The sequence below is a fragment of the Macrosteles quadrilineatus genome, unplaced genomic scaffold (assembly GCF_028750875.1).
Source record: "Macrosteles quadrilineatus isolate MER2022 unplaced genomic scaffold, UCM_ALF_1.0 Scaffold_2__2_contigs__length_208266976, whole genome shotgun sequence".
In the NCBI taxonomy this organism is placed as follows: domain Eukaryota; kingdom Metazoa; phylum Arthropoda; class Insecta; order Hemiptera; family Cicadellidae; genus Macrosteles; species Macrosteles quadrilineatus.
Genome location: NW_026542595.1, coordinates 69,659,406 through 69,686,524, shown reverse-complemented (window position 1 = coordinate 69,686,524; position 27,119 = coordinate 69,659,406). Strand labels below are relative to the sequence as shown.

The 27,119-nt window shown below is 34.3% G+C and overlaps 2 protein-coding genes across 13 annotated transcripts in view; one reads left to right on the top strand and one right to left on the bottom strand.

Annotated features, from left to right (window-relative positions):
* Positions 1 to 7,843, top strand: part of LOC128985560 (glucosamine-6-phosphate isomerase) — a 34,292-nt gene extending 26,449 nt beyond the window's left edge. For 4 of the 5 annotated variants that reach the window (XM_054405161.1, XM_054405160.1, XM_054405163.1 and 1 more), the window contains exons 5-8: positions 3,468 to 3,650; positions 4,275 to 4,459; positions 5,874 to 6,047; positions 7,616 to 7,843. In XM_054405161.1, the coding sequence (XP_054261136.1) occupies positions 3,468 to 3,650; positions 4,275 to 4,459; positions 5,874 to 6,047; positions 7,616 to 7,681 (608 nt within the window). In that variant the 3' untranslated portion in view covers positions 7,682 to 7,843. Of the gene's footprint in view, positions 1 to 3,467; positions 3,651 to 4,274; positions 4,460 to 5,873; positions 6,048 to 6,404; positions 6,458 to 7,615 lie in introns of all 5 variants that reach the window. The other variant, XM_054405164.1, reaches the window with a different exon arrangement.
* Positions 7,844 to 8,358: 515 nt separating this feature from the next.
* LOC128985639 (E3 ubiquitin-protein ligase goliath-like) overlaps positions 8,359 to 27,119 on the bottom strand; it is a 99,202-nt gene continuing 80,441 nt past the window's right edge. For 5 of the 8 annotated variants that reach the window (XM_054405369.1, XM_054405372.1, XM_054405374.1 and 2 more), the window contains 6 exons: positions 18,812 to 18,883; positions 16,232 to 16,314; positions 14,016 to 14,112; positions 13,171 to 13,302; positions 10,024 to 10,114; positions 8,359 to 9,797 (listed from right to left, as the gene is read on the bottom strand). In XM_054405369.1, coding sequence (XP_054261344.1) covers positions 9,691 to 9,797; positions 10,024 to 10,114; positions 13,171 to 13,302; positions 14,016 to 14,112; positions 16,232 to 16,314; positions 18,812 to 18,883 — 582 coding nt within the window. In that variant the 3' untranslated portion in view covers positions 8,359 to 9,690. The remainder of the gene's footprint in view (positions 9,798 to 10,023; positions 10,115 to 13,170; positions 13,303 to 14,015; positions 14,113 to 16,231; positions 16,315 to 18,811; positions 18,884 to 27,119) is intronic. The other 3 variants (XM_054405370.1, XM_054405373.1, XM_054405375.1) reach the window with 1 other exon arrangement.

Below are 27,119 nucleotides of genomic sequence, written 5' to 3'. Positions count from 1 at the left end.
GCCGGAGCATACGCACCAACCTTAGACACACCATGGGTGGATGACTTAAGGTCATCAGGCCCACCGGCTGCCGGAGCAACCCTTCGGAAAGAGGGTTGCCCCTCAATCCTAACTAGGGATACCGGTTACTTGGTCTTACGTCCCTCCAACTGGGTTCCCCCAGGGCCGAGACCCCGACAAACCATGATGGAGTACATGGACGCAACATAGTGCAAGCGACACTCGGGACCTATCTAATCCCTGACAGGCCATAACCCGCCATCAAAGCCAGGAGGAAGGGGACCGTCCCAACCTCCTATTTACACCACTATCCGATCGAGGCCATCCCATTCGCTGGGAAACCAGGGATAACTAGGGCGATAGATCCCCAGATACCCCCAGCGGGCTTGATCCCAGCACCCGATCTATTTATCTACTATTTATCTATTTATCTACCGATCTACTTCATTTGCCCATCTAACCCAATATCATTGCCGGGCCATCAGGGTTTCCCAAAAGGAGGCAGGTATAGAAGTGGAACCCACCCAGATGAACCTATCCACCAAAGGTGGCGACACCCTTAACTCAATTGAGGTTCCATGGAGAACCCCCCACACTCTAGATAACCATACCTTCCGGGCTCAGAGACAGGGATTGGCTGATGGAGTGCGCACTGCCGTTGCCCTCACACTGCGGAAAGATCCGTTCCCCTAGAGTGTCCCCGTGAGCTTACGGTACTTGCCCGATTTCACCTCCAGGAAAGGCTACTTCCAAAGTCGAGGATTTGCCACACAAAATGTTGGTCGCACAAAGCAAGCAGGCCGAAACCCATAGGACCATAGTCACAGGTAGTTGGGAGAATTCATGGCGCACTTCCACCTCTCCGAGAGCTATACACCCCACCAACCTGGATGGAGGAATGTCACTGGGGGCTCCCCCTAAGGGGCTGGCGTTTCCCAGACGTACATGACTATGGCCTACTTGAAATGCCGATTCCAACACCGTACAGTTACCTCCCCTTTGGGGGCTTAGCAATTGCCCGTCTTTCACCTCCCAGGAAGAGGCTACTTCCAGAGCCAAAGATATGCCTCACAAAATGTCAGTCGTACACAACAGGCAGGGCAGGCCCATAGAACCACAGCCACAGGTAGGTGAGAGAATTACACTCTGAGAGCTAAACACCCCACCATCCTGGATGGAGGAATGTCACTGAGGGCTCCCCTAAGGGCTGGCGATCCCAGTCGTCCATAGCTGTGGCCTTACCTGAAGTGCTGGTTCCAACACCGAACAGTTACCTCCCCTCTGGGGCAGTAGTAATCACGACTGTAAGTAGTGATCACGACTGTTGTCACGATCACGGGGAATCTTCACGAATTTCGCCACGATTATAAGATGATTTGAGATATGGCCGCAAACAAAAAAAAATAGTTGCAGGAGTTGAAATAAACCCTGGAGATGATTGTGGATGTTGCCCTGATATAATAAATCATCACAGCTGTTATCACGATCGCTGTATATTATAATTTGTGTTGTGTGTTATTTCTATAAGGTATATTATAATAAAAGATGGGCCGATACCAAAAATCGTCGATACCAATACCGATACCACCAAAGTACTCTCGATACCTATCGATACCGATACTTCCGATACCTATCAAAATATTAGCTGGAATCAAATAAAACATTAATTTTAATATGAACACATTTATTGTCAACGCTAAATAAGCAGAATATCTTTGTTTATACATACACATTTTTGTACCTGTATTAGTGTGTTATGTATGATTTAAACAAACCCTATTTGAAACACAAGAAAAAGCACAACAAATTGTAATTTGTTGGGATCATCTACACTTTCATCTTGGCCTAGGCCTATATTTTCTTCCCCAACTGTTGGTTTGTTCAATTTCCTCTAGAAAAATTAACGTTGATGGTGAAGTTTCAGATGTTTAATGTGGTTAGAAGTCGCACAAGACTTACCCCCACAAGAAATATCTTTTTTGAACAGTTTACATTTTGTCACATCACTACTTTCACTAATAAAATTAAAAAGGCCCACACATTACTTTTATGCTTACTCATATTAAATTTAAAAAAAAACTATATCATTCATTAACTAAAATCAAAAGAAATTCAATTAGAACCAATGTGAAAAAACAATAACATAACCTCAACAGTCAACATACGTATGGATCATACAACATACACTGTAACTGCAACACCCCGATCGTGCATATAACAGGGCTACTGCATCTCTAAAACGCTAACGGTGATTGGTTTATTGTCGTCCTCCGATTCAAAACCAGCCAATGAGAAAGGTTCTAATAAGTTAGTAAAGACACTAGCACTCGGTGCGGCGTTCAACAACAATCCAAGTTTCAATGTCGCTAAAATATAGTACGTGATTGGTTGATCGTCGTCGCAGGGCAGTAGGTGAGTCAATGAGATCGTGTCTATTAAAATGCCAAGGACACTAGCGCTCGCAGTGGTGATCAACCAAACCAAGTATCATCCCTAGAGTTGAAAACTAGCCAATAAGGTTGTCTCTACTACTAAGTAGGCAAACAGCTAGGATTCGTAACGGCAATTTACCCCCTCTGAACTAACTTAATCCGCACCGATTCATACAGTTCAGTGTCAGTAATCAGTATCGGTATCGAACCCAAAACAGGCAAGTATTGAGTGAGAGTATTTTGGTATCGAGTATCGGTATCGGCCCACCTCTAAATAATTATTATTACTGCGATCATGAGAAATAATCGATGGTGTTGACATGATCACCGGGAAGATAAAAAGATATTGCCGCGATCGAAAGGCATTATCACATGTGTTCCCGTGATCGCGAGAAATTAACATGGATTTTGTCAAGATCGGAAGTAATGGCCCACCTCTAAATAATTATTATTACTGCGATCGTGGGAAATAATCCAAAGGTTTTTTTGGGATTTTAAGATAAGTTTACGGATGTCCGACATCGCAAGAAATCATCACGAGTGTTACAGCGATTGTGGCAAAGTAACCCAGTTATTTCCACGATTGTAGGAAATAACCAGAAGTGTTGACATGATGATCACAGAAGTATTGTTTTTTTCAGCGGCAAATTTTGTCTTGGAAATTTAAAATTTGAACCTGGAACTGGAATAGTCCTTGCTAGCTGGAAAGCTAGACACACTGGAAACTGAATTGACTTAAAAAAAAAAATTGATCACACCATGGGCGCTGAGAGAAAATTGTTTGGGGGTTTTGTTATTATTAATAATAACTTAAAAATATATTTTGTTACTTTTATTTCTTTTGTGATTTCAATCGTAATTATTTTTCTATCAATCCCATCTTGTAACAAAACTTCAATCTATATACATTTAATATAATTTATGATAGGAAAGAATTTGAATTGACTTCCAGAACAATTTTTCTAGATTTCTTAGTTTATTCATTTTAACACATAGACAACAGTAAAACACACATGATGATTCATTGTTTGGCAGGGTTGCCAAGGGACCACCCTGAAAGTTACCATTTCTACATGTTTAACAACTTCTTCAAGCACATTGACATAGAGCCGAGCAACGTGCACATCTTGGACGGCAATGCAACAGATCTGGCGGCCGAGTGTGCCAGCTTCGAGGCCAAGATAACTGAGGCCGGCGGAGTGCATTTGTTCATTGGGGGTAAGTAGGCCACCTCAAAATATATTTATAAGTTGAAAACATATCCTCTAAATTTACATGAATGACTACTATAGGATAATTACTTGATTTATAGTTGATTTATTTAGATTTATTTAGTGGTGCAGCTTGTCTCCACCACTGCAGAAGATGTTTACAATTTCACCGCTAACGCAGAAAACTGAGAAAACGTTATCAATTTTGCTGCTACTTCAGGAGATGTTAACAATTTTGTTGCCAATTAATTGTGTCGCAACATAACTGGGAAAGGATGTTCATGATTTCTACACCAATGCGGGAGATAGTGTACGCTGTTTTATAAACCAGTAGTATTAGTATAACAATTAATACTTGAAAAATCAAACAGTACTTTCCCAAGTTATTGGTTTGGCTAGAGACCCCAAAGGTCAAAAATGTTATACAATCCTTTTTACTACACCTACTACTTTACAATACCATAAATTGAAATACATGTTGAAGAAAGTACATGAACTTCTTTTCCCCATCAAATCGAGGTTATGGATTTTGACTGACAGATTACCTGACTAGGCTTCTGGAGATTTTCAGATATGCGTGACTCACATATTCTTCATTCACTGATTGTGATATATATGTCTAACTGTGCAGGTATCGGCCCAGATGGTCATATAGCGTTCAATGAGCCGGGTTCGTCGCTGGTGTCTCGGACGAGAGTCAAGACCCTGGCACAGGAGACGCTAGAAGCCAACGCTAGGTTCTTTGGCAATGACCTCAGCAAGGTGCCCAAGCAAGCCCTCACTGTGGGCGTGGGCACAGTCATGGATGCCCAGGAGGTATGATATCGTTGTACAGAGTGTTTTTAAAAGAACGCCGGTCTTTTAAACAGGACTATTCAAGATAATTAAACGATTTAAAAGTCAAATTAAAGGGAAAAGAAAAAAGTTTTTTCTCATTCTTTGATACAATATGGAATGATTTAATAAAATTCAGATTTTCATAAATCTTATTTGAGTGTAAAACTGGCAAAGTATGAACGCTTAGGGCGATCGGTGGGTTTATCTGATGTGATTTATAAACATTTATCCAGCATGTCACCAGCTGTAGTCTACAGGCCTATATAACTGAATCTTTATAGGCACAAAGACTCTATCTTTTACTGATAACACCATAAAGTGACCAATTTAGGTTTGTTCAACTGAAGACTTCGTCGGGCAATCGATTTTTTTGGGCTTCTGATGCAGAATTGTCGAATTTCTTCTACTATGTCATCGCTTGTTTTTAGCCGGCCAGGTGAATGTCTTTTCAAAACACTTCAGTGCCACAAAACTCATTAAATCAGCTTCAAGTTTCTTTATCATTAAGAAGATTTTAATTTAGTTTAATTTAACAATGGATATTAACTCTGCGAACCACAGATTAGGATTTGTGCCTTAAGTTGCGCCGTAAACGTCATACCGGCGACTGGTGTCAAGCGTATGAGTCAGAATAGTGGCCTACCACCGCGCACCTGTTTTGCGCATGCCAATGTCAAAATTTCCCCCCTTGCTACACGGGAAACAAAACTTAGTTATTTGTTGTTGTGTTTTACTCTGTAATCAGCATGTAAACGCTATAAAGTTAAGACAAAACGGTTGAGATGACTTTACATATTTTAAAAGGATACTGAACTACAAACAATTTTGATCAAGGCTAAATAACTAGCACTATTTCTAGTACAGCATTCATTAATTTAAATTTACTAACATATTTACCTAAATTATACAATGATTGGTTAGCAAAGGGGATTGTTAATATCTCTGTTGTCTCTTGTGTATCATTGGTATATCACAGGTCGTGACTGACAATTGTACAACCCATTGTAGTATGGTGATGGAGCCGCGCAGATAGCAGTGGAGGTAGGTCTGGTGATGATGGAGGGGAGTGAGAGGAGGGGCATGTCACCAGCTGTAGTCTACAGGCCTACCGCCCTGATAGTGATTAGTGAGTGACCCTGGTTCACGTTCACACTGCTGCCTGCCTTGCCCCTGACTACACGAGGCATAATCTGAAGAAGTATTTTGTTGTATAGGCCTATATTAAAATTTGCAAAAAAAAATCACTCAACTACAAGTTGAAATCACCCATTTTAGTGTTTGAAATCCCGGCTGATCAAAACCAATTTTTACATTTTTCATTACAATAGTTTCTTGGTGCAGTACCACACGGATAATAGATTCCATTATATCTTGTTGTCTGTTGTCACGGTAGGTGATGATCTTGATCACAGGGACACACAAAGCGTTTGCTCTCTACAAGGCAGTGGAGGAGGGTGTGAATCACATGTGGACCGTGTCTGCCTTTCAACAACACCCTCATACCATCATGGTGTGTGATGAGGATGCTACTCAGGAACTCAGGGTCAAGACTGTCAAATATTTCAAGGTACAATCAATGTCAATCCCTTTTATTAAAGCCCATTATTGATTTTATTAGTTATTTGTAAATACAATTATTGGTAGAGTTCAGAAAGAATAGTAAAATACATTGTGCTATGCTGCAACCAGTGAAGTTTAAATTGTTATTTGCTATCATCAGTTCTTTGTATATTTATTCAAACATGCAAATTTCTATATTTAGTATGTATACCAGTAACAGTATTTTATATCTGTAACTCAGGCACAGTTGTAGGGATACAGTAAAATATAGTTGGGATTTGCATATGCAAAATTGATGAAATGTTACAGTGACTTTAAACTACCAGTTAACTTGTTGGATTTATGTATTGCTCTGTTTTCGTAGGGTTTAAGTGCCGTTCACCAAAAGCTCATTGAGGATTTGTGACCAATCAAATGGTATTTACAGCTTTTTCCTAATGTGTGTGTTTTATGTTGCTTTTGTGTATTGTGTGCTTGTTTCAGTCATGTTTGTTTTATTACAAATGGCTGTTTTTCTGTGGAATGTATTGTTTGTAATATGACAATAATGTTTTAATTTACTATTGTTTCAATTTTTTTTCTAGGTTATTTAGTTTATTTCACAATATTCCAACAGTTGTACTTTACCTTAGCCTGTTATAGTATTAGATCGCTATTATTTTTGTATTGCATGTTATAAAAAGTATTCCGTTTAAGTTATTTTACTGCGTATTCCAAAATCTTTTACTTGACCCGACCCAAATTAGAAAAAGTCCCCTAACACAAACATAATAAAATGGCACTTACCTTGCAATGCACAAAATTTCTACTTTAGAAAAAATCAAAATGTTCTCCCAACGAAGAAGGCTTCCAAATATTTCAATGACTTAAGATAAGATAACAAACAAAAATCAGCTGTTTGATTTTAATTTGATTGTTGTGTTTAGCAATGCTACCAATTTAAATACCACACAACTAAAGAAGTCATCCTTTTCCATATATATATACTTGAACAAATTGTAATATTAATTGTTAATTATTTTATGCTTGAGCTTTGAATTTTAATAAAAAATGTGTTATGAATGGATTTATCGCTTTTGAAAACTAGCATGTTTCACTATTAATTATAAAACTATCATATACCTAAATTAATGTGTACATACTAACTCCTAATAGTGTGCTAAAATTGTTGTTAAATACAATATCACCATCAACTGTCCGTCTTTTATATTTAGGATGTTTTTAGTCTGGTTGCATGTTTTATGTCAAACCAAACCATTTTAAATGTATGCCTATCCATTCATGTTTTCACAATCACTGGAATGTTGCTGTATCTGTTCAAATCCCACTATTTACCACTGGCTTTCAGCTATCTGCTGTAGCATGTGGTAAGCTTTAGATGTCCATCTAGGTATATTATTAATACCGGATACCGTACTTAACGTTTATTTCCAAAACAATTGTATAGTTAATAAACAAAAGTGTCTTTTATGTTGGGGATTTTATTTCTTTACACTTAAAGTATGTTTCCCCTTAAACCATACAACTATTGCTATAAATCTTTGAGAGAGTCTAATCAAAGCTTATTTTTTTCAGAACCTAGAGAGTGTTCACAATCAACTGATTGATACAGAGACAGCACAAGATTCTTCTCCAGTGTAAAGGGAAGGAAGTGGCTCAAGCAAATAGAACTGGTTATTATGTATATTGCTAAATATTTTGTACCTACTAAACTAATATTAAGACTGCTGGAATTTTATATGTATGTAATAGTTACCTATAAAAAAGAGTAAGAAATAAATTTTGTTTGAGTATAAAACTTAATTGGGTGTTTTTTTATTAATTTTCAACCTTAATTAATATTTTTAGCTGTAAAATAAGGCAAACTAAGGTGCAACCTGTCTAGCTTGGCCTCATTCTACCTCATTTTGTAGATAAATTGTGATATTTCAACTATTTATTAATTGGATCTTTTTGAACTCGGTGTCGTGTGATGAGGATTTTTTTACATACCTGGGACCAGTATTTACTCAAAGACAATTTATTTGTTGATTAAGTAGAGTTGAAACTCTAGAATAAATAAAATAATTTAATGAAAATAACAACCAAAGAGAATGTTCCTACGTGAAAAAAATTTATTGAGGTACATTCATATTCATAGATTATTTGTTTCTTAGTTTGTTCGATTTATAATACAACAATAATATATTTTATATCTGTTTTTTAGAGGCTTCTGTCCCTACAAGCCACTGGTGTCTATTTTATGGTGGAGTATTTATAGTAAAATGAAGCTCTGACTATACTATGAATAACAGTTATTATGGGAGGAAAGTAAAAGATTTATATTTGGAAATGGCATTTATTTCATTTTTTAACTTCATTAAATAATATAGCACATAGTTACATGAATGATAAGGTGATGTCTTCTTTTATTCCTGTTATCAGAAACTTTATACTCACAGTAAATCCCTATGTGAAAAGGAGTAAGTCTTCTCTCGACATAGAATATATATCAGATTCACAGAAACTAATGAATGTTTTTGAAAGCTCAAGACTGTTTTAAAATTATTTTAAAAGTGACTTTTATGATTTTCAGAACAGAAGTGGATAGTTTTATTCAATGTATCCAACCATGGAATTATTGTATACAAAGAACTATTATAAATATTTGGAATAATATCACATAAATCACAGATACTCCTATCTCGATTCCAAGAACAGAAAGTGTTGTTAGCAACTTAGTTTATGATATAAAAAGTACAGTAGAAAATATAAATTAAACTATAGCCAAAGAAAACAGCAATTAATTACAAATTATTATCATTTAAAATACATAAACAACTACTTTAATAGACACCATTATTAACATAAAAAATGATTAACACGACAAAATAAAAAATTATATATATACTAAATGTTTTAATCACAGAAATTAAGCCGATACTGTACAATAAATGATAGATTACAGTATATTTTAACATTTAAATTTACAAATTTGGATTTAATAAATTATATTTCAAAATATAATAAAGACAACGGAGGGAAAATATAAATAAAAACTTTATATCATGTGAGACTAAGTTTAGTATTGTTTAAGTTATTCGTGGAACACATTTGCATAAACAATACATCAACAAGAACATCAAACATTCAATAAACAAACTGCCAAGGAGTGGAGACACCAAATGCAAAATTTTTACTTGATAACAATTTAATTTTTTATAAACTAAATAAGTTTTTATGTGGCATTTATTTGCTGTTAAATAAACAAGTATAAAGAACACTTTAATTTAGCAGTAAACAATAATGATTACATGTCAATACTTTTCTATAAATATATCAAAATGGCCAGTACACTTTTCACGCCAAGTATACATCAAAATCCACTTAACCTACAAAATTTCCTTTCAAAGTCATTTCACAAAAATTTACAACAAACACATGAATCCTAATCGCAAACATCAAGATTTAAGTTGAATTGTAGTCATCTAGTGAACTGCCGATAAAAAGGCATCGAGTCAGTCAAAATGGATGGAATACGATATCGGCCGTTTAACTTAAGGTAAAAATTATCAATTAAATTATACTTAAAAATAAACGAGCATTATATACAAAAGAACGAAACGAGCGGTTGACTAGTGACGAGTGGTGAGTTTAGCAGCAGTGTGATGCTACTGGCTACAGTTGTCCAGACTGAGCGAGCGACGCAAGGCAGAGCCTGGCACAGCCAGCAGTTCGTTGCAACCAATCGACGTCTGTGGTCGCACTATGGTCCCTCCTGTCAACAATACAGATTTATAGAAACTAAACTATGCACTACTACTGGCTACAGTTAGTTGTCCAGACTGAGCGAGTGGACTAAAAGTTGACTGAAACTTGCTTATGTGACGACCCATGCGCTTTCAACTGTAGTATATTGTGACCGAAATGACAGTATGAGCTGTTAATCCTTCAATATGCATAAAGCTAAGTGATGCATGATAAACAACTATATTGTGTGTTACCTGAGTGAGGGAGAGAAGGTGTGAGCTCATCAGGGGAGGAGGATCGGCTCAGCTGGTCAGCACGGCTCGGAAAATCAATTCCGATCTGAAACTGAATTTGACAAAATTAATAATTAACTTACTTTACACTTAATTACTGATTGTAACAATATTAGTGGAGAATGCTGTTAAGCAATGGAAGAACCTTTATCTTCCTCAAGTAGACAAAATTGAAAAAAAAAATTGCGGAAGAACTCTTTCTTCATCCAGTAAGATGGTGCAACATTTTACACAGCAGATGAGACTTTTAGTTCATTGTGAGATACGTTTGATAAATGATTAATTTTTCATAGTGGCGATGTTAACTGGCCTCCACAATTGTATGATATCACAATGAAAGACTATTTTCTGTTGGAATAAGTCAGGGGTGCCCATCCCCCCCAAAGCTCACGTCGCAGAATCCCCCCCAAATTCGTTGTTTAACCTATGCCGGAAGGTCTGGGGGCTAACCCATAGTTATGTTTATGCGGGGAGGGAAGGGGTGCCCCCTACACTTATTTAAATTTATGGGAATTTAAGAGTTTGAATCAAACTTTTAACCCAATTTAAAAGGACAATTTTCCTTTAAAACTCTAGTAGCAAACTATTTGTTAGTTTAGTTTTAATTTAAATGAGTTGGATTTTTAACATGCACACAATTTGAATCAAAATTGGCCATGTAGATTTTTTTAATCCGATTTTCCATGAGTTGATAGGTTTTAAAAGGGAAAATCACAAAAGTTGCAATAACTTTTGAACCATAATTTTTACGGCATAGAGGGTTTATACAATTTTTGTCATAGTTAAAGAGTATAACATGTTAATTTTTAATCAAAATCGTTCGGGCCAATTCTGAGAAAATTTTATTCATCCATTATTTTATAGGGTTTTATGGAATCTCACTATTAAAAATCCAAAACGAAAAAAAAAATCTGGAGAGACCATGGATTGGTACCTTAAATACCAAATTTCATCAAAATCGGACTCGGACCACAGGCGTGGTCTGTAGCTCTGTACCATACATACACACATACAGACAGACACACACATCACTTCGAAAACCACTTTTTTGGGATCAGGGTTTTTACATAAACAATTCTTTTACCATATTAAATGGTAGGGGAGAAAGTACTTGAAGTTATGTCAAAAAGTTTGAGATATTTTCTAAATTGCCCTTTAATCCACTTCTGAGTTTGGTCCTTTTTAAATAAGTGTAAAATATTCAGTCTCAAAAATATTACTAGGCCTAAACTTAATAGTATATTTCGTGCCTAGGGCCAAAATGAGGTTTTGCTGGTTCGAGGTAGTTTTTAAGTTCGATACGAGGTCGAGGACTTAAAACGATCGAGAACTGAAAAACCATTTCAGTCCGTGGTACGAACGCTATTATTCACCACACTATACCCTATTACCACTAATTCACCTCAATGATAATGCACTGCACACTGATAATAGTCAACACAACTACAACTTTAAGGTCATGTGGATAAATAATTTGTGGAATCAGCAAAAATAATAATAAATAGTTGCTAGGCAGTGGTGACAATAAAACAACTCTATTGCCATGATATGGATACTGATTGTGTATTTTAAACGGGCAGCTGATTTTGCGGCCCTAGGGATGTAAAAACCTGCTCGATCCCCAAATGACGATGACAGCTGGCATGGCCTGCAAAACGTAACTTTTAGCCACCAATTAATGTACCAATATGTAAAACAGTTAAAAACATCATAGTGTGGTAAATAGTATATTACGTTACTAGTCCTGAATCCCGTGCGAGACGAAGTCGAGTAGTGGTTTTTTTATACGAGTCCGGCCAACACATTTTGGACGAGTGACGTACGATAGTTTACGCCATACTACTAAATCCGTTCAAATCCCAATATTACCACCAACTAAAGGACTAAAAATCACTAGTCATAACCTCTCGTTTTTGTTATAACCACTCATTGCCACCCAAATACAGTATAATCAGCTGATTGGTATCCGGCAAAACTCATTACAGTACAGTAGTACTGTATGAAACCCCATTTGATTAAGGACAAACAGCTGTTTCTGGACTAAATCCTTGCATGGGAAGTTCGTCAAAATAGTGTAGTGTGGCGTAAAAAAATAATTATATATCTATCCTAAGACTTGTAAAATTTGTTTGAAGCTCTTTCTAGATTCAAGAAAAGACAATAACAAATACAATTACATAATCCAGAATCATGTGTTTCAGTTCTTGAAGTTAACGTAAACACATAGCCTATCAAAAACCTTAATTATAAATTGTCACAGTACTGTATGTCAATTTCTTCCAATGAATAAATGACCCAGGCATATTTATTTGGGAGAGCCAAAATATTATCACAAGCTTTCATGTTGTTGTTTATGTTGTAAAAATAGCAAAATGATTATCATTATCATAATACTGGTTTTTTATGAATCAAGAATATATTATAATAAACAAACCTTAAAAAACCATCAATAGGTCCTCAAGGCAATGAGACTATTTGAGAATGAGTTCATAATGAAAGGTAAAAACAAACTCAAATTGCAGATACAATTTAATAAGCAACCATAATCCTTTGACAGCAGTTGGCATGGAGTTGTTCTCACTGTCAAACATGATAGAGTCAGAAAGTGGAAATCCACATAAAAGTATCTATATATTTTATAGCAATTATAAAATGATTTATTAATCAAGATAAAATGTCAAACGGGATTTTGATTGCATAATTACCCCAGTAATAAATTAAGGAGGTCGTAAAAATTATCTGATTAATCTTTTATGTGCTTTTAACCAACCACTGGCTTGAATCCCCCCCAAAATCATAAAATCCCCCCCAAATAAAATTCTGATGTCGCATTTTGCGACATCAAACCCCCCTGTGGGCACCCCTGGAATAAGTCATAAGTCTACGCTGACAAGCCACAGACTCTAGACACCTTGAAATCAACACATGTCTTGTTATTTATAGAATATGTCCACAGCTGCTGCAAAAAGTGCATTAAAATTTGATTTATAGACTGAGCTTTCTACGAGCACGCCATAGCGCTTGATTGTTGATCTTAACACTGTCAACAAGTTTACCATAATAATACAAGTTGTTCTTTTTTTATTTCATTTCATGTTAAAGGCCTACCTGAGAGATAGGCCTCGGGGAGGGGCTGAGACTTCGGCTACGAGACGACACCGGCAGATGGTGCAGACTCTCCGACTCACTTACCACCTCCTCTATGTCCATGTGTAGGATGCTCTCCTGGCTGCCAGTAAACTGTAACACACAAATATGGTATCATTAACAATAATCCTGTTCACAGTAAAAATACCTTTCCGCTTTGAAGGTGAGTTGTTGTGAAGGAAAAATACCCTCGCTGCAACAAACCTGCCGACTAAGCAAATTTCCATTTGTCTGAATTGATTTTCTATTAAATCTATCTAAATAACATTAGGTTTAACGAGTACCTAGGTTCGACCTGTAGGTTGAGTTGTAATGCCTAGTATTAAAAGCGTACAACTACGGCAGTAGTAGATAAGTTAAATAAACAAACATTTATCAGTTATTCCAATACAAATATAATTATGGTACCATGCTACTAACTATGCCGTTACTATAATACAATTCAAACATTTGGTCAGAATTTAAATATCATAATGCAAAATATAAAGTTTCAATTATTTTAATTTTGTGGTATTTGAAATTACAAGATACTGTTTATAAAAATATGTAAAATTAGTGATGTTTCAAGAACGATTTGCAAGATAGAATTTATTGCTTATTTGGACTTAAGCTGCTCTATTTACCTCTCTTACCTGTTGACCACATTGTTGATGCGATACCAGTGGGAATACTCCAAGTTAGTATCCAAGTATTTTAAGTCCAAATTTTAAAAATTACCCGTCCCCCTCTTTGATCCCCAAGTGCACAAAGGAATGATTCCTCAAGTTGTTCTTTTGTCATTTTCAAATTTTAAGTTAGATACTTACAACAAAGCCGTAATGCTTGAGGATGTCCATCTTGCACATAGGGCAGGTACGATGCTCCACCAGCCACGGGTCTATACAGCCGCGGTGAAACTCGTGTCTACAAACAGACCAATCAACACAGCAATCTTTGTCCTTGTATGATTAGTAAGTATTGTGACGATAGTTGTTTTAAAAAGCAAAGTGCAAACAGAGAATTAATGTAACTCATTATGATTCATTTTTTGTATCATTGAAACTTCAAGGATTCATCAGAAAGATATTTACAAGACAATAATACAACAAAGTGCTTATTTAAAGGCTGAGATAGGATGAGTGTTGAATGGATGAGTATAACTTTTTACAGCCTATTTCTGTTGGTTCTTCAACCAGGACCTATTTCAGCCTAATGATCAATGGCACCTGGGTCAAGTTTTAAACCATCAAAAAGCGACTGACTTTTCTCAGGACTGGAACGGCAACCTGACAGATTAAAATAAAATTAACTTTTTATATCCCTTAATGCAACGCAACCAAAAACTTTTTCTTATGTCCTACAGCAATGTACGATATATATTTTCTGTATAATAGGACGGTTTAGTGTGTTGCTAGCCTTGTGATTAGTATTTAGAACTTTGGTGTGAGAATAGAATCGATCCCGGAATATGTACAAGAATATAAAGAGTTTGGACCATTTCCCCTGAAAGTGTTAGTGTTCTTTAGCAAAATACCACCAACTTTATTTGGAAAATTTTGAAGAGATCTTAAAAGAGAAATTTAATGTGGAAATAAAATGCTCTCATACCTGTAAACTACAATTTTTTTACTAACTTTACATAGTCTAGTTCGTAATAAGTACCATTGTAATGTTCTATCGAGTAAAATCTTAAAATATTTAACCATAAATGCTAGAAGAGTTAAAAAATCAATTCCACATATACTTAAACAAATCAAGGTCAACAAATCAGCTACTTGTTGATGAAATGTTACAAATCAAAGACGTGAAATGTCATGCAATTTACTGGCTCGTCAAGAATCTCTTGTGACTTAATAGAAGAGAAGAAGAGAAGGGGTAATGAAGAAGAAAGTGAGAACAGATTTGGGAAAAGGAGAGGAGGAGGGGTGAGAAAGGGCGAAGAACAGATTATTGCACTGTTTGACTTGACATTCTATTCAACTAAAGCTCGCTCACCTTGGGGCTCTAAACAAACATTTAGGCTGGCCTTCAAGTATCTCAGGAAATGCTATTTTAAACCAGAATGTTGCTAAATTTCAGTAGGTAGGCTACTCAATGATAATCTGTCTTATAAAGTTGAATCAAATAAATAATTAAGGTATAAGAAAAGACACATATTAGTAGGGTGTTGACTGTTGAATGCATATAAAAGGTACATATTATACTTATGTCTATTTGATAAAGTTTTTAAGGAAGACGATAAACAAAATCAAATAAATTATTGAGGTTAATGGGTACTGGTAATTTTTGGTCTATAAAATAAGGTGTTGTTACATAACATGTATTTAGACATTTTGATATTTTATTGATATTTGTAAATAAGATTTGGTTTAGATAGTATACTTGGAGAGGATCAATGTATTGATTGCAGCTCTAAATTCCAAGATCAATAAACTGTTTAGCTTCACTATTAAGGACCCAGCACCAACCACTTAACTTTATAGCTTCCTAGCAACACTGAAAGCCATTGACAATCAGCTGATTAAAAAATGGAGATCCAGAAATAAACTTCCAATTTCCACCTTCTAGCAAAAAGTCCATCCTATTTTGGCAAAGATAAGATGATAATCCCTGGCAGGTGACCTTCATCACAGCCAGTGATACAAAATATAGGCCATCATTTGGTTATTAAAATAGGTAATGCAGATAGTTGGTTTTTGACTGGGGAAAGTGATACCAATCTCTTTTAATCTTATTAAATTCTTCATCACAAAATCGGCAACCAAAAGATCCTATTTTTAACCATTGAGAGTGGAATATTTTTCAATCCAGGAAATGTTCAACCCATATATGTCAAATTAGGCAATACTTAGTTTTTATTTATGAAAATTAAAACAAAAAATATGGGTGGGTCTGAATGGTTATAGTGCTTGCCAGGCAATCAAAAGATCACTGTTCGATAATGAGAAAAGGCAATAGCTTTTTGATGGTTTTACACAGGACCCAGCTGTCATTGTTGACCATTGGGCCACACTTATCTTCCTTGTCATATGAGTAAAGTTACCTGCAAGGCAGTATCCTGACAACTTCTGTTGTTCTGTATGGCTCTATACAGATGGCGCAACATTCACCATCACCCTGCACCTCCTGCCACAATAAATACACATGTTAAACCATCGACTATAGACTGGTACACTGCTGAAAGAAGACACTCCATTCCCATGTTAGGTGTAGCTACTTCAACCAAAACATAAAATAAACTGGATTGAACTGAGCCACCAGCAGAGTAGGCCTAAGCATCTGTAAGACTCTGATTTCTTTCTTACTCACCAAATTTTTTATTATGCCAAACAGAAAGGACAAATTATTGTCAACTATAATAACTTATTTTTATACCCCCTTCATACTGTAGTTAGTACAAATCCAATAGTAGCATATCAGTCAGAAACTCATTTAACTGTTTTCATCACACTGTCTGGAAAGCAGCCGTTTTTATTTCCCAAAATCGCCAGCAAAATCATCGGTTTTGGTAAACATTGAGGACGACTTTGTATAACCTCAAGTTGTGTGTTCTAATTTTGTGTAATGATTAGATGTTTATTTCCATAAGTATGATGAAAATACTTGTTTATCACAAGGATCGAAAGTGTCAATTGCGTACCAAAAAGTGAAAAAGAGCCACTTTCGCTTCCTAGTGATGAAAACTACTATATTCTTACATAGGCTTTCGCGGCCGGTGTCATGAGAGTTTATGGGGGGTGTATTTTAGCATTTTTAGCGTCAACCGTGTTGTCAATAATACCATAATACAGTACACAGTCCCAGTCTAGCCATTGAGGGTGCCACTTCAGAGTGATGAAGCAGTTGACGCCGAAAAACACAACCCCCATTCAACTGTGTTTCCTTTGTGTAGAAACTAGCTACAACTGATCCATATACATAAATGGGATGTCTACTTCTGTTTCTAAAGGCAATGCTTAAATCCAGCCCAATACAGCACAAAGTTAAATATTTTCTCTACTAAACATTTTATAAGATAAATATGTAAGCTATAATTCTTAAGTAGCCAAACATCACTCAAATAGGTACTTATATGACTCATATTATTCAACTCATATTATTTGGTTTTTTGGTATGGTATGAGTTTTATAATGTTAATTTAGTGAAAATAGAGATTCTCAAGCTAATCTGTATTTTTAACTAAAGAATTATGATAAACCCAGAAATTTGGAAGTAAAATTTCAAATTAGGATTCTCTATATAAGAAATACTTACATGGAGAATATCCAAAATTTGTTTGTTTGCAGAAAAATAATAAGATTTTATTAAACGATTTTATATTTTTTTGCCTAAGTGTAGAGGAATTGGCAGCTAACAAGAAGACAAACAGCCTTATAACATAGACAAAAAGAATTAAATATAGTCAGCCGTGCTATGGTTACCATAGGTTTTGACGCACACCGCTGGGAGCGCCGTGTAGTTACGTAGCGCTAAAGCCGTAACTACATGGCGCTCCTAGGGGTGTGTGCCAGAACCTATGGTAATTGCAGCACAGCTGACGGTCTATATTTAATTCTTTTTGTCAATTTTTATAAGTAAGAGTAGCCTACTGTACTGTAGTTTGAACATAATTTTAGTTGTTTTGATTATTCAACTCATTGTTCTATTAAATTACTGAATTTTATTAGTACTCGTATTAGAGTATAGGATATTTGTATTGAATCCTTTCTATTGTAAATGCACATTTATAGTAACAAATAACTGTGATAAGTTATCTTAACTTTTATAATCTAGTAGCCTATCATATACAATAATCTACAATATGATTGCACTAAACACTTAACGAAAACAATACATTCAAGAAAAATATATTACCACTAAATTTGAGGGCTTAAATTAAAAAAAAAAAAAAAAAACAGGAATATTTCATGCAGACATTACGAAAATGCTACTTTATTCTTTTAGACAGTAAGAGTACGGGTTTAATGGAAATAGATAGTGAATCTGAATTCTTAGATTCTTACTCCTTGAAAGGGCGCAACATAAAATAGGGATTTATTGAATAATAATCTTTATTAATAGTAATCTTTATCATGTATAGTATATACATTTCCCTGGACATGTGGATGTAACACCTGAATACAAAAGGACCTACATGATTTTAATGTTTTTAGAATAAGCTTTTGACAAAAAAAGGACTCTTTGCTAAGTCTTTAATAACATATTTGTTCTGCTAAATACAAAAAATGTACTTCTAATAGTGTTTTAAAAATTGAAAAAGATTACCTGAAATAAATATACTGACTAAAATGGGCCGATGCAGGCCATAAAAATATTTAAAGAAATGTTACCAGGATTTTATTAACTTGGAAGCAATTAATTGTGATTGTCAGTTTAACAGATTAAAACAAAGTGTTTGTAATTTTTCAGGATTTGGAATCTGATCTTGTCGTAAGGTGGGAAAGTATCACAAAATTAACATCGATAGGCAGAAAACACTTAGTATTTTTTACTGATCTTGATAAAAAAACTTCCTTATTGATTGATCATTTTGTCTAAAAAAAATATAATTAATTAGACTTCTTATAAATTAAATTAAAATACAATACATCTAATATCAATATATAAAGAAGTAATAACTGACCTTGTCATCCAACTTGATATGTTTGGTGGGGATTTTAGAAAGAGCTTTCTTAGCTGCGCTGCAAAGTCTTCTCTGAAACAATAAAGTGTTTATTGAAATACTATGCTGTTGTATGTAAACAAAGTAACAACACCATAAAGGTAAAACAATGGTTTACAAGTTTGTACACGTGGCTGTTAAAAACCTAATGACACTGCAAATGAACAAATAGATTGGTAACATTGTGTCCTCTTATACAGCTCCTAGATAATGGGGTTTTGATTTTTCCAGCTTCACATTTGAAAGATCCTTATGAAGATCAATGCCAAAATAATTAATCTGTTACTATCACATTTTAGCAATGGGAAGAAGCTATTGCTGTAGGTGGCACAGAAAGAACTATACCCCCGGACCGGTACTTTTTCATTGTCATGTCTTCTGAGGCTAAAACACTAATAATTGTTCAATGCATATTTACCCTGAAAACATGGAAACGCCTAATTAATATTACAGCCATAGTTTAAAGCATAAAAATAGAAACATTTCTACAATATTACGGGGGAATTAATAATATATTCAACATTTCGGTGTTATTTTTATGGAGAAAAAAATATTGTACTTTTCTTGTTAATAGATGTATTTTGATTTGATCAAATTTGGTAAATATATCTATTTCATCCCATATATTATTGACAATTGACAAAAAATAACATTTTTCCTTCCCGTGTAGCATCAAACCTAAAGTAGAATACTCCAATATCACACAAAACAAACCTTTGGTAATCAATTTTCTGCTATTGTTGTACATATTTTGATTTCATAGAGAATGTAAAAATTATTTAGAACTAAATTATTAAAATCAGTCATAATTAATCTTTATTTGTACTCGAATAGTGTCAATTGAATTATGTCAGTGTCAAACTATCAGCTAACAACACTTTTATTTCATTTGACAGAAAAACATAAAATTAATACATTTTTTTCCAATAGAGCATCATTATTTTTTCAATATTTTCATTACATTGAAAAAATATTTAAAGTTCTTTGAATGAAAAATGATAATTCTTTTGAAGCAGCTTTTCCTTGAATAGTATTCTGAAATTATTTCAGTTTATTTTAATTTTTAATTTGGTTGCAAGGTGGTTTAAAAAGCTTATATTTTTTATTAGTTATTTATTGATTACAAATTGGTCTGTCAATAGAGGGTTTACAACCATGTAATCAAATTTCATTGTGATTTGTTATACTTTTACTTTTTTTTTATTTGTTATACTTTGCCAAGGCAGCGATGTCGTGGGTTCGGATCCTGGTCACTACCGATAACATTTTATCAGTACAGTTCACCTTTGTACTGTACCGGCTCACTCCTTGCTTTGCTGTAAACGATCCACGCACGGGCTTATAGTCTATGTGGACGGGCAAATGCAAGGTTAAAAGAGGCCGCCAACCTCTTTAAAAAAAAAAAAAAAAAACTTAATAGAAACATAACTAAACAATAAAATTTGCTGTGTACTAATGCTTACAGCTTGATAAGGTGTAAAGGGTGCATAATCAGCAAAGATAACACTGATAAGGCCAGCTTGATCCTTTGATGGTAAACAAGTAAACTTGTTAACCCAGCAATATTGATCATAAATTTTATGATCCATCGGCATCAAAGTCTAGACTACTCATTTTGAGGGGTGATTTGGATGTTCAAGTTTTAAAACCTATTTAGCAAAAAAGCTTGAGATAAGTTTTTAATAATATGCTTAAATAATTTTCACACATTTTTAGTCTAATATAAATATTCGATTTAAAATGGTTTTTTAAGAGTACTTAACTGAATTTATCAATATACAAAACTCTGTACAATTTTGATTATAAAACAAAATACCAAATTTCATTTCTGGTGAATAATACTTTATGGGCTATCTTTTTGCACTTAAGAAATTATGCACATTTACAGGGGTTTGGAATTATTTCAAAGTCTTTTATAAATATAAACTAATTGTATATGTACATAATTTTCTTGGAGTACAGCCTTTGAGGACTTAGCAACAAGCAAAGAATCTAATTAATCATCATATTTACTATCATTTTCGAACCTCAGGAAGATATTATGCAACTAAAAAAAATTCTTTTTCCTACAGTCACCCGACAAAGTTGGCTTCCCTGTACTGTTTATAGTACAGAAAGCTGATAATTGCTGCATATTTATACTTTGCCGTACGGTTTATACTTTGCCGCACGGTTTATACTTTGCCGCACATCAGGATTCCAACCAAACAACACAAAACAGCGTGGTTTTATTATGCACGTAATCCGTGTACGCTTGGAAATAGGTTGGCAACACTTAAAGATAATAATACTATGAACAGCTGATTGACTATTATAACTACGATTTAACCTGTCATTTCGTGTTTATAGTTTTGGTATTTCTGAACTTTCTGGACTTTTCTTTTAAACGTTTTTAAAACATTCCTACGGTCTTAATAAACAAGAAAATACCTTTAAAGCATTTTTTTTAGGCGCGGAAACCACTTCAAATTACAAAAACATACGGAACTATATTCTCAAAAGACGGAGCACATTTCTTGCCGAGGAAAAATAGCGGAGTGATACGGACCACGGGTACTACTTTCTTCAGGGCACCATTTGTGTAATTGTGTTGCTAGCTGAACCTAAAAACGTGTTGTATAGTGTTTGAAAGACTAATTATTTATGTTTTATAGTGACTGTAGGAAAAATATAATGTGTAACACGAGTGAAAAAGGCCTTTGCTGCACTCGAGATCATTCCGCACTCGCCTGCGGCTCGTGCGTAAACATTGCTCTCGTGTGCAGCAAAGTGCCACTTTCACCACTAGTTACACAAATAACTATTTCATACTTATTTTCTTTATAAGTTAAGTAAAACTGAAAGGTAATATGGACCAAATATACGCTTTGGTAAAGTAAATTAAAAACTCTATTTGTGAAAGCCTTAGATACAAAGACACAGATTTATTTCTCCATGTAAATTTAATTTTTTTTATCAGACTGAAATTATCTTTGAATTTTTTGTTTGTCATTTTAAATTAAATAAATGTTAAGCCTAATAGATGGTTTATGGTTTCAAAATATAACAATTAAGAGATTAAGTGTTTAACTTTGTTCCACTAAACATTTATCAATGCAAAAAACAGGACTCTAGAAATGTTATTAAAATTTAACAACACCTTTATTGAACCAATGCAATTTAGTGATATACATTAACTTGTACTTTATTATAAACTGAATAAAACTATTTGCCTCTCTTTGGTAACCTTCATATTTACCTTAGCCATGACTGACCCTACATAACTCAAGTGGAGTATTACAAGGTGTGTCAGTGAGAACAAAGACATGAGTGAGAGAGAGGGAGATAACAGACAAGAGCCCAGCTGATAGTATCAAGGTGTCAAACTTGTCTGTCAAGACCATCAGACAGGCCTTGAGGTCAAGGGCTTAAGTCATATCTCAGGATTGAAAATCACTGTATAGATTTTATTAAGGCAAAGAGTTCTCCAATTTAGAGAAATTTCTTATAGTTTGAGAGGTCTTTTTTATTTCTAGACAGGCAGACTTGCAGACGGACTTCCTTACTACCAAGTCACAGCATTAATTGGCAAACGACAGGATTTGAACTATGACTACCAGGATTGAAGTACTACATTCTCAAATTAATCAAACAGTTCTAAAGATATAATGCCTCATAGATAAGTCTGTGAATAAGCAAAAAAAGAGACAAGGAGCAAGTCCTCCTCACATTCATGGCATGAAAAACTTTTTGTTGCGACTTCTCTACTGGTATTGAGCCGAGTGAAATATTTCAGGTGTCAAAATTATTTTCCTGGTGTTCAATTCATATGTAATACGAAATATAGATTTTCTAATATTTTTATCCTGAAGAGTGTGAGCCACCCACAATTTTTTTGAGGATTACAGTACTACTTAGATCCAGCATGATGAGATGTTAACTATGTGGTCGTCATTGCCGCACCATGCATTTTATTAAAATATTGTCCCATACAGCCTATCAGTAAGATTATAGTCAAAGGCTGAAACCAGTAAACCAGCGACAACCCATACATAAAATATAGGGGCCTACAGAAAATTTGTCTAGGAAGTAAAGACTAATTATTAAAGTGTTTTGAGTAAAAGTAAATCAATTTTAATGAGTAAAAAACTTGTATGGTTAAAAAATGAATTTAGGGAGGTAACAATCGTTGGTATAATTTCTTTTAGCTGAAAATCCTAATTCTCTTGGATAAACATTTTCAAAATGTGATAAAAAGCTATAAGGGAGCTGTAAAAATAAATGAAAAAACATTATTGTATGTTTACTTTGTTCCAATGATTCCAATAAGTAGTCTCCAGTACGGTCTGATAGTGTGGTCAATTGATCACCTTTGTAATAAATCTTGTATAATGATGTATGAAAAAATAAAACATAAGCAGTATTAAAAATTGTCAAAAATACAGGCCAGGTAATATATTTCTTAGTTTTAAAAGCATTAATTTTTTATAAAAAAAAGCCAAACAACGAATGTCAAGTTTTCATCTTGTTTGTAAGAAAGTGCTACTTACCCTTCTCAAGCATAAAGAAGCAGTTTGAAACTTTGGTCTCCAATGTTTCATAAATATTTAAGAACTCAAAAAGGGAGACAAGAGTAAACTGGTGCTCACTGGAGATTAAAGACGACATTTTGCTATGAATGCGTCCAGTGATAAATGTTCAGGAGTTATACAAAATTTATCGTCAAGAGTTATACAACATTTATTGTCTAGAGTTCTACAAAATTTATCGTCAAGAGTTATACAACATTTATTGTCAAAAGTTGTACATTTTGATAGTGACCTTTACTTCAGATGACTAAGCAAATAGCAGTTGTAGTTTGACCTTTATTTATGATACGTTTAAAAGTGTTTACTGTCTAAATAATCTAGGTTTATAGAGTATTATCTATTAATTTTACCAAAAATTTGTACTAGTAAATAACAGCTCCTAGTATGGAGCAGCTCTCTCTAATACTGCAAATCATGTGATATAACAGAAAAAATGTTGATAACAATCCTACAATATATAAACAAGAAGAGGAATAAACAAGACTAGACAAATAGCCCGTATGACCAACAAATTTATTTTCATTACTCTGTATTTGAAAATGGCCCACACAGCTGAGATCTTCGAAAATCTTCAATTTCCATACACCAAAAACAAATAGTGAGCAACTGACTTTACCTGACATAAACATTACTTTCCCTACATAAACATCACTTTCGCTACACAAACAATACTTTACTTGACATCAACAAAGTTACAATTAGCTGAATTTTACACTAAAATTAATTGTACAGCCGTATTGTGTTTAGATTAGAAAAATGAAAGGATTGCGAAATATCAGATAAATTGTTAAGTTTGATGAAGTAGTTTTTTTTCATTGTGATAAAAAGTATCGTTCAATACTCGTCACCAAAGTCCCATTTAGGGGCTTGATAGTGTTTTCCATGCTTCTTTTTTACTCGCATATAAAACACTATCTCGCCCCGAAATGGGTAGCCCAGTCACTTTAGGTAAGAACCTAGACATGAAAGATGTAAAGCTGATTTTTTGCATGGTGATAGTATATAATAGGAAAGGTGTTTTCTGAAAGTTCCCTGAATTCCCCCCCCTTGCTTCCCCTTAAAACCCCCCCTCCCCCGAAACACTAGGTTGAAAGTGTAGTGTTTTACTAAATCACCTATATCTTTTGATGTAAACAAGCTATCAGCATAATTGTTTTTTCTTTGAACTCCCCGTTAAATTTACTTTAATAAAATAACCTTACACGTAGCATTATCTCTATTGGGTGGGATTTTATATGTGATACAAAATAAATATTATTTTATTTAAAACGTGAAGTTGTAGATTAGGCCAAACGTCGGTTTTGCAGTAGGTAGTACGTCAATGTAACAACACTTTTTACCTGTTTGATGAGCTTTCCAAAAATGTATAACAATATATATTTTAATTTAAATTGTTACCGAATGAAGCCATTTAAATCCACGCTTCAAACAGCCACAAAGCGCATTTAGCGCACCATTCCAACTTGTCCAGTAAATATCTATTCTATATATAGGGTTAGTAAAAAGTGTGGAGACCCCCTGTTAATTTTTTTAACGGCCCATACTACAAAAAATTAAACTCGGCACACCTTTGTGGCATGTTATGAAGTACTTTTTGGGAATAACCGCCACTTGGTGATCATCCCCAAAATGTGGGATTTTGGTGGAAACTCTAAAATTTCAAATTTTAAGCCCCATTGAGTGACCCCTCATTTTGAAGGTCCTGGTAAAAGAAAGCCAACAACGCAAATTAGAGGTATCTACCTCAATCCAGTAAAAAATGGCAGCCAATTGAAATTCTCATAAGTTAAATTTAACTTGTAGCTTTTCAAGTCTGGAGACCCCCTGTAAATTTTGTAACGGCTCACACTAGGAAAACTAAACTCTACACACCTTTTTGGCATGTTATGAAGTACTTTTGAAGCCTAATAGCCACTTGATTACCAAACCCAAAATGGGGGATTTTGGGGGAAACTCAAAAACTTTAAATGATAAGCCCCATCGAGTGACCCCTCATTTTGAAGATCATAATAAAAGAAAACTAGCAAACTAGAGGTCTCTATCTTAACACAGTAAAATATGGCAGCCAATTTAATATTAAATTGCAAGTTATTTCTGATTTCTAAAGATTTCAATCAGCTTCCATTTTTTACTGGATTGAGATAGAAACCTCTAGTTTGCGTTGTTAGTTTTCTTTGACCAGGACCTTCAAAATGAGGGGCCACTCAATGGGGCTTAGCATTTAAAATGTTGTTTTTAAAGGGTTGTTTGAGTTTCCCCCAAAATCCCCCATTTTGGGGATGTACACCAAGTGGTGGTTATGCCCAAAAAGTACTTCATAACATGCCATAAAGGTGTGCCCAGTTTAGTTTTTCTAGTATGGGCCGTTAAAAAAATAACAGGGGGTCTCCACACTTTTTACTAACCCTGTATAATTCAGTTTTAAAAATATTTGTACAACTAAATCTAGAGTTCTACTGGACCTATTTTATTAATTATTGTGTCGTTGGAAAGCTTAATTCATGTAAATTTGCAAATACTTATGAAAGTTTGTTTTTGTTATGATTTATGGTGAAAAAAATGTTTTCCATAAGAAATACATTGAAAACTGTGTTTTTCACACGTTTTATTTGGGTGCGACTTTTGGCTACTTATTTTGAGTATTTCCAAAAAGTGCATGGTACCAATTTGTAGGAAATTTTATTCTCTTTCAGAATATCACCTTCCACTCTGGTGGATTTCCTCACCATTTAAAAGTTATTTGCTAAAAGGCTAAGCAACCTCTGAATTTATAGTAATGATAAAATACTGAGTAAGGGATATTTTCGTTAAACTTTGTACAGCTAAATCTAGACTTCTACTAGACCGATTTTGTTAATTAATGGGTCATTGGAAAGCCTAATTCATGTAAATTTGCAAATAATTATGAAAGTGTGATTTTATCAAATATTTGTGGTGAAAGTTTCTTTTTTCAAGTTTCCGTTTTCAAGTTTCTATTTGTAGCCAGCTTTTGCCTGCCTTTATTAAGAATGTTCAACAAATGCATGGTAGTTATTTGTAGTAAATTGTATTCTCTTTCAGAATATCACATCCACTTTGGTAGATTTTCCCTCCATTTAAAAGTTATTGGTAATAAGCTAAGTGATCTACAAATTTTAAGTGGTGAGAAAATACTAAATTGTTTTTCTTTTAACTTTGTACAACTAAATTGATTGTATAAATGATTGTATAAAGCATTGATTGTATAAATTCACTCCCACCCTTCATTGACGAAGGAACTGACGATGATGAGGGAAAAGAAAGTTGATATGTACTGTATTGTTTATGCCTTACTTAAGTGTTTTTTAACTGTAGGCTAATTAAACCTGTTGAGCATATATTTGCCTTTTCTTATAACTACCGAGTACTTAATTTTTAATCCTTGTGAGTACTTATTTTCTTACTATTTTGTAATTCAGTGTTCTTATTTTGCTTGTTAAACATTCACACAGGGTGTGTAAACAATAAATAAATCAAAAGTAATCATTTAGTAATATTTATTGAACAATTTGGAATGATGTGCTAAGTGAAGCATGGATTTAAATAGCTTAGTTCGGTAACAACTTAAATTAAAATATATATTGTTATACATTTTTGGAAAGCTCATAAAATAGGTAAAAAGTTTTGTTAAAAACACATTGACGTACGACCTACTGCAAAAACCAGGGTTTGACCTAATCTAC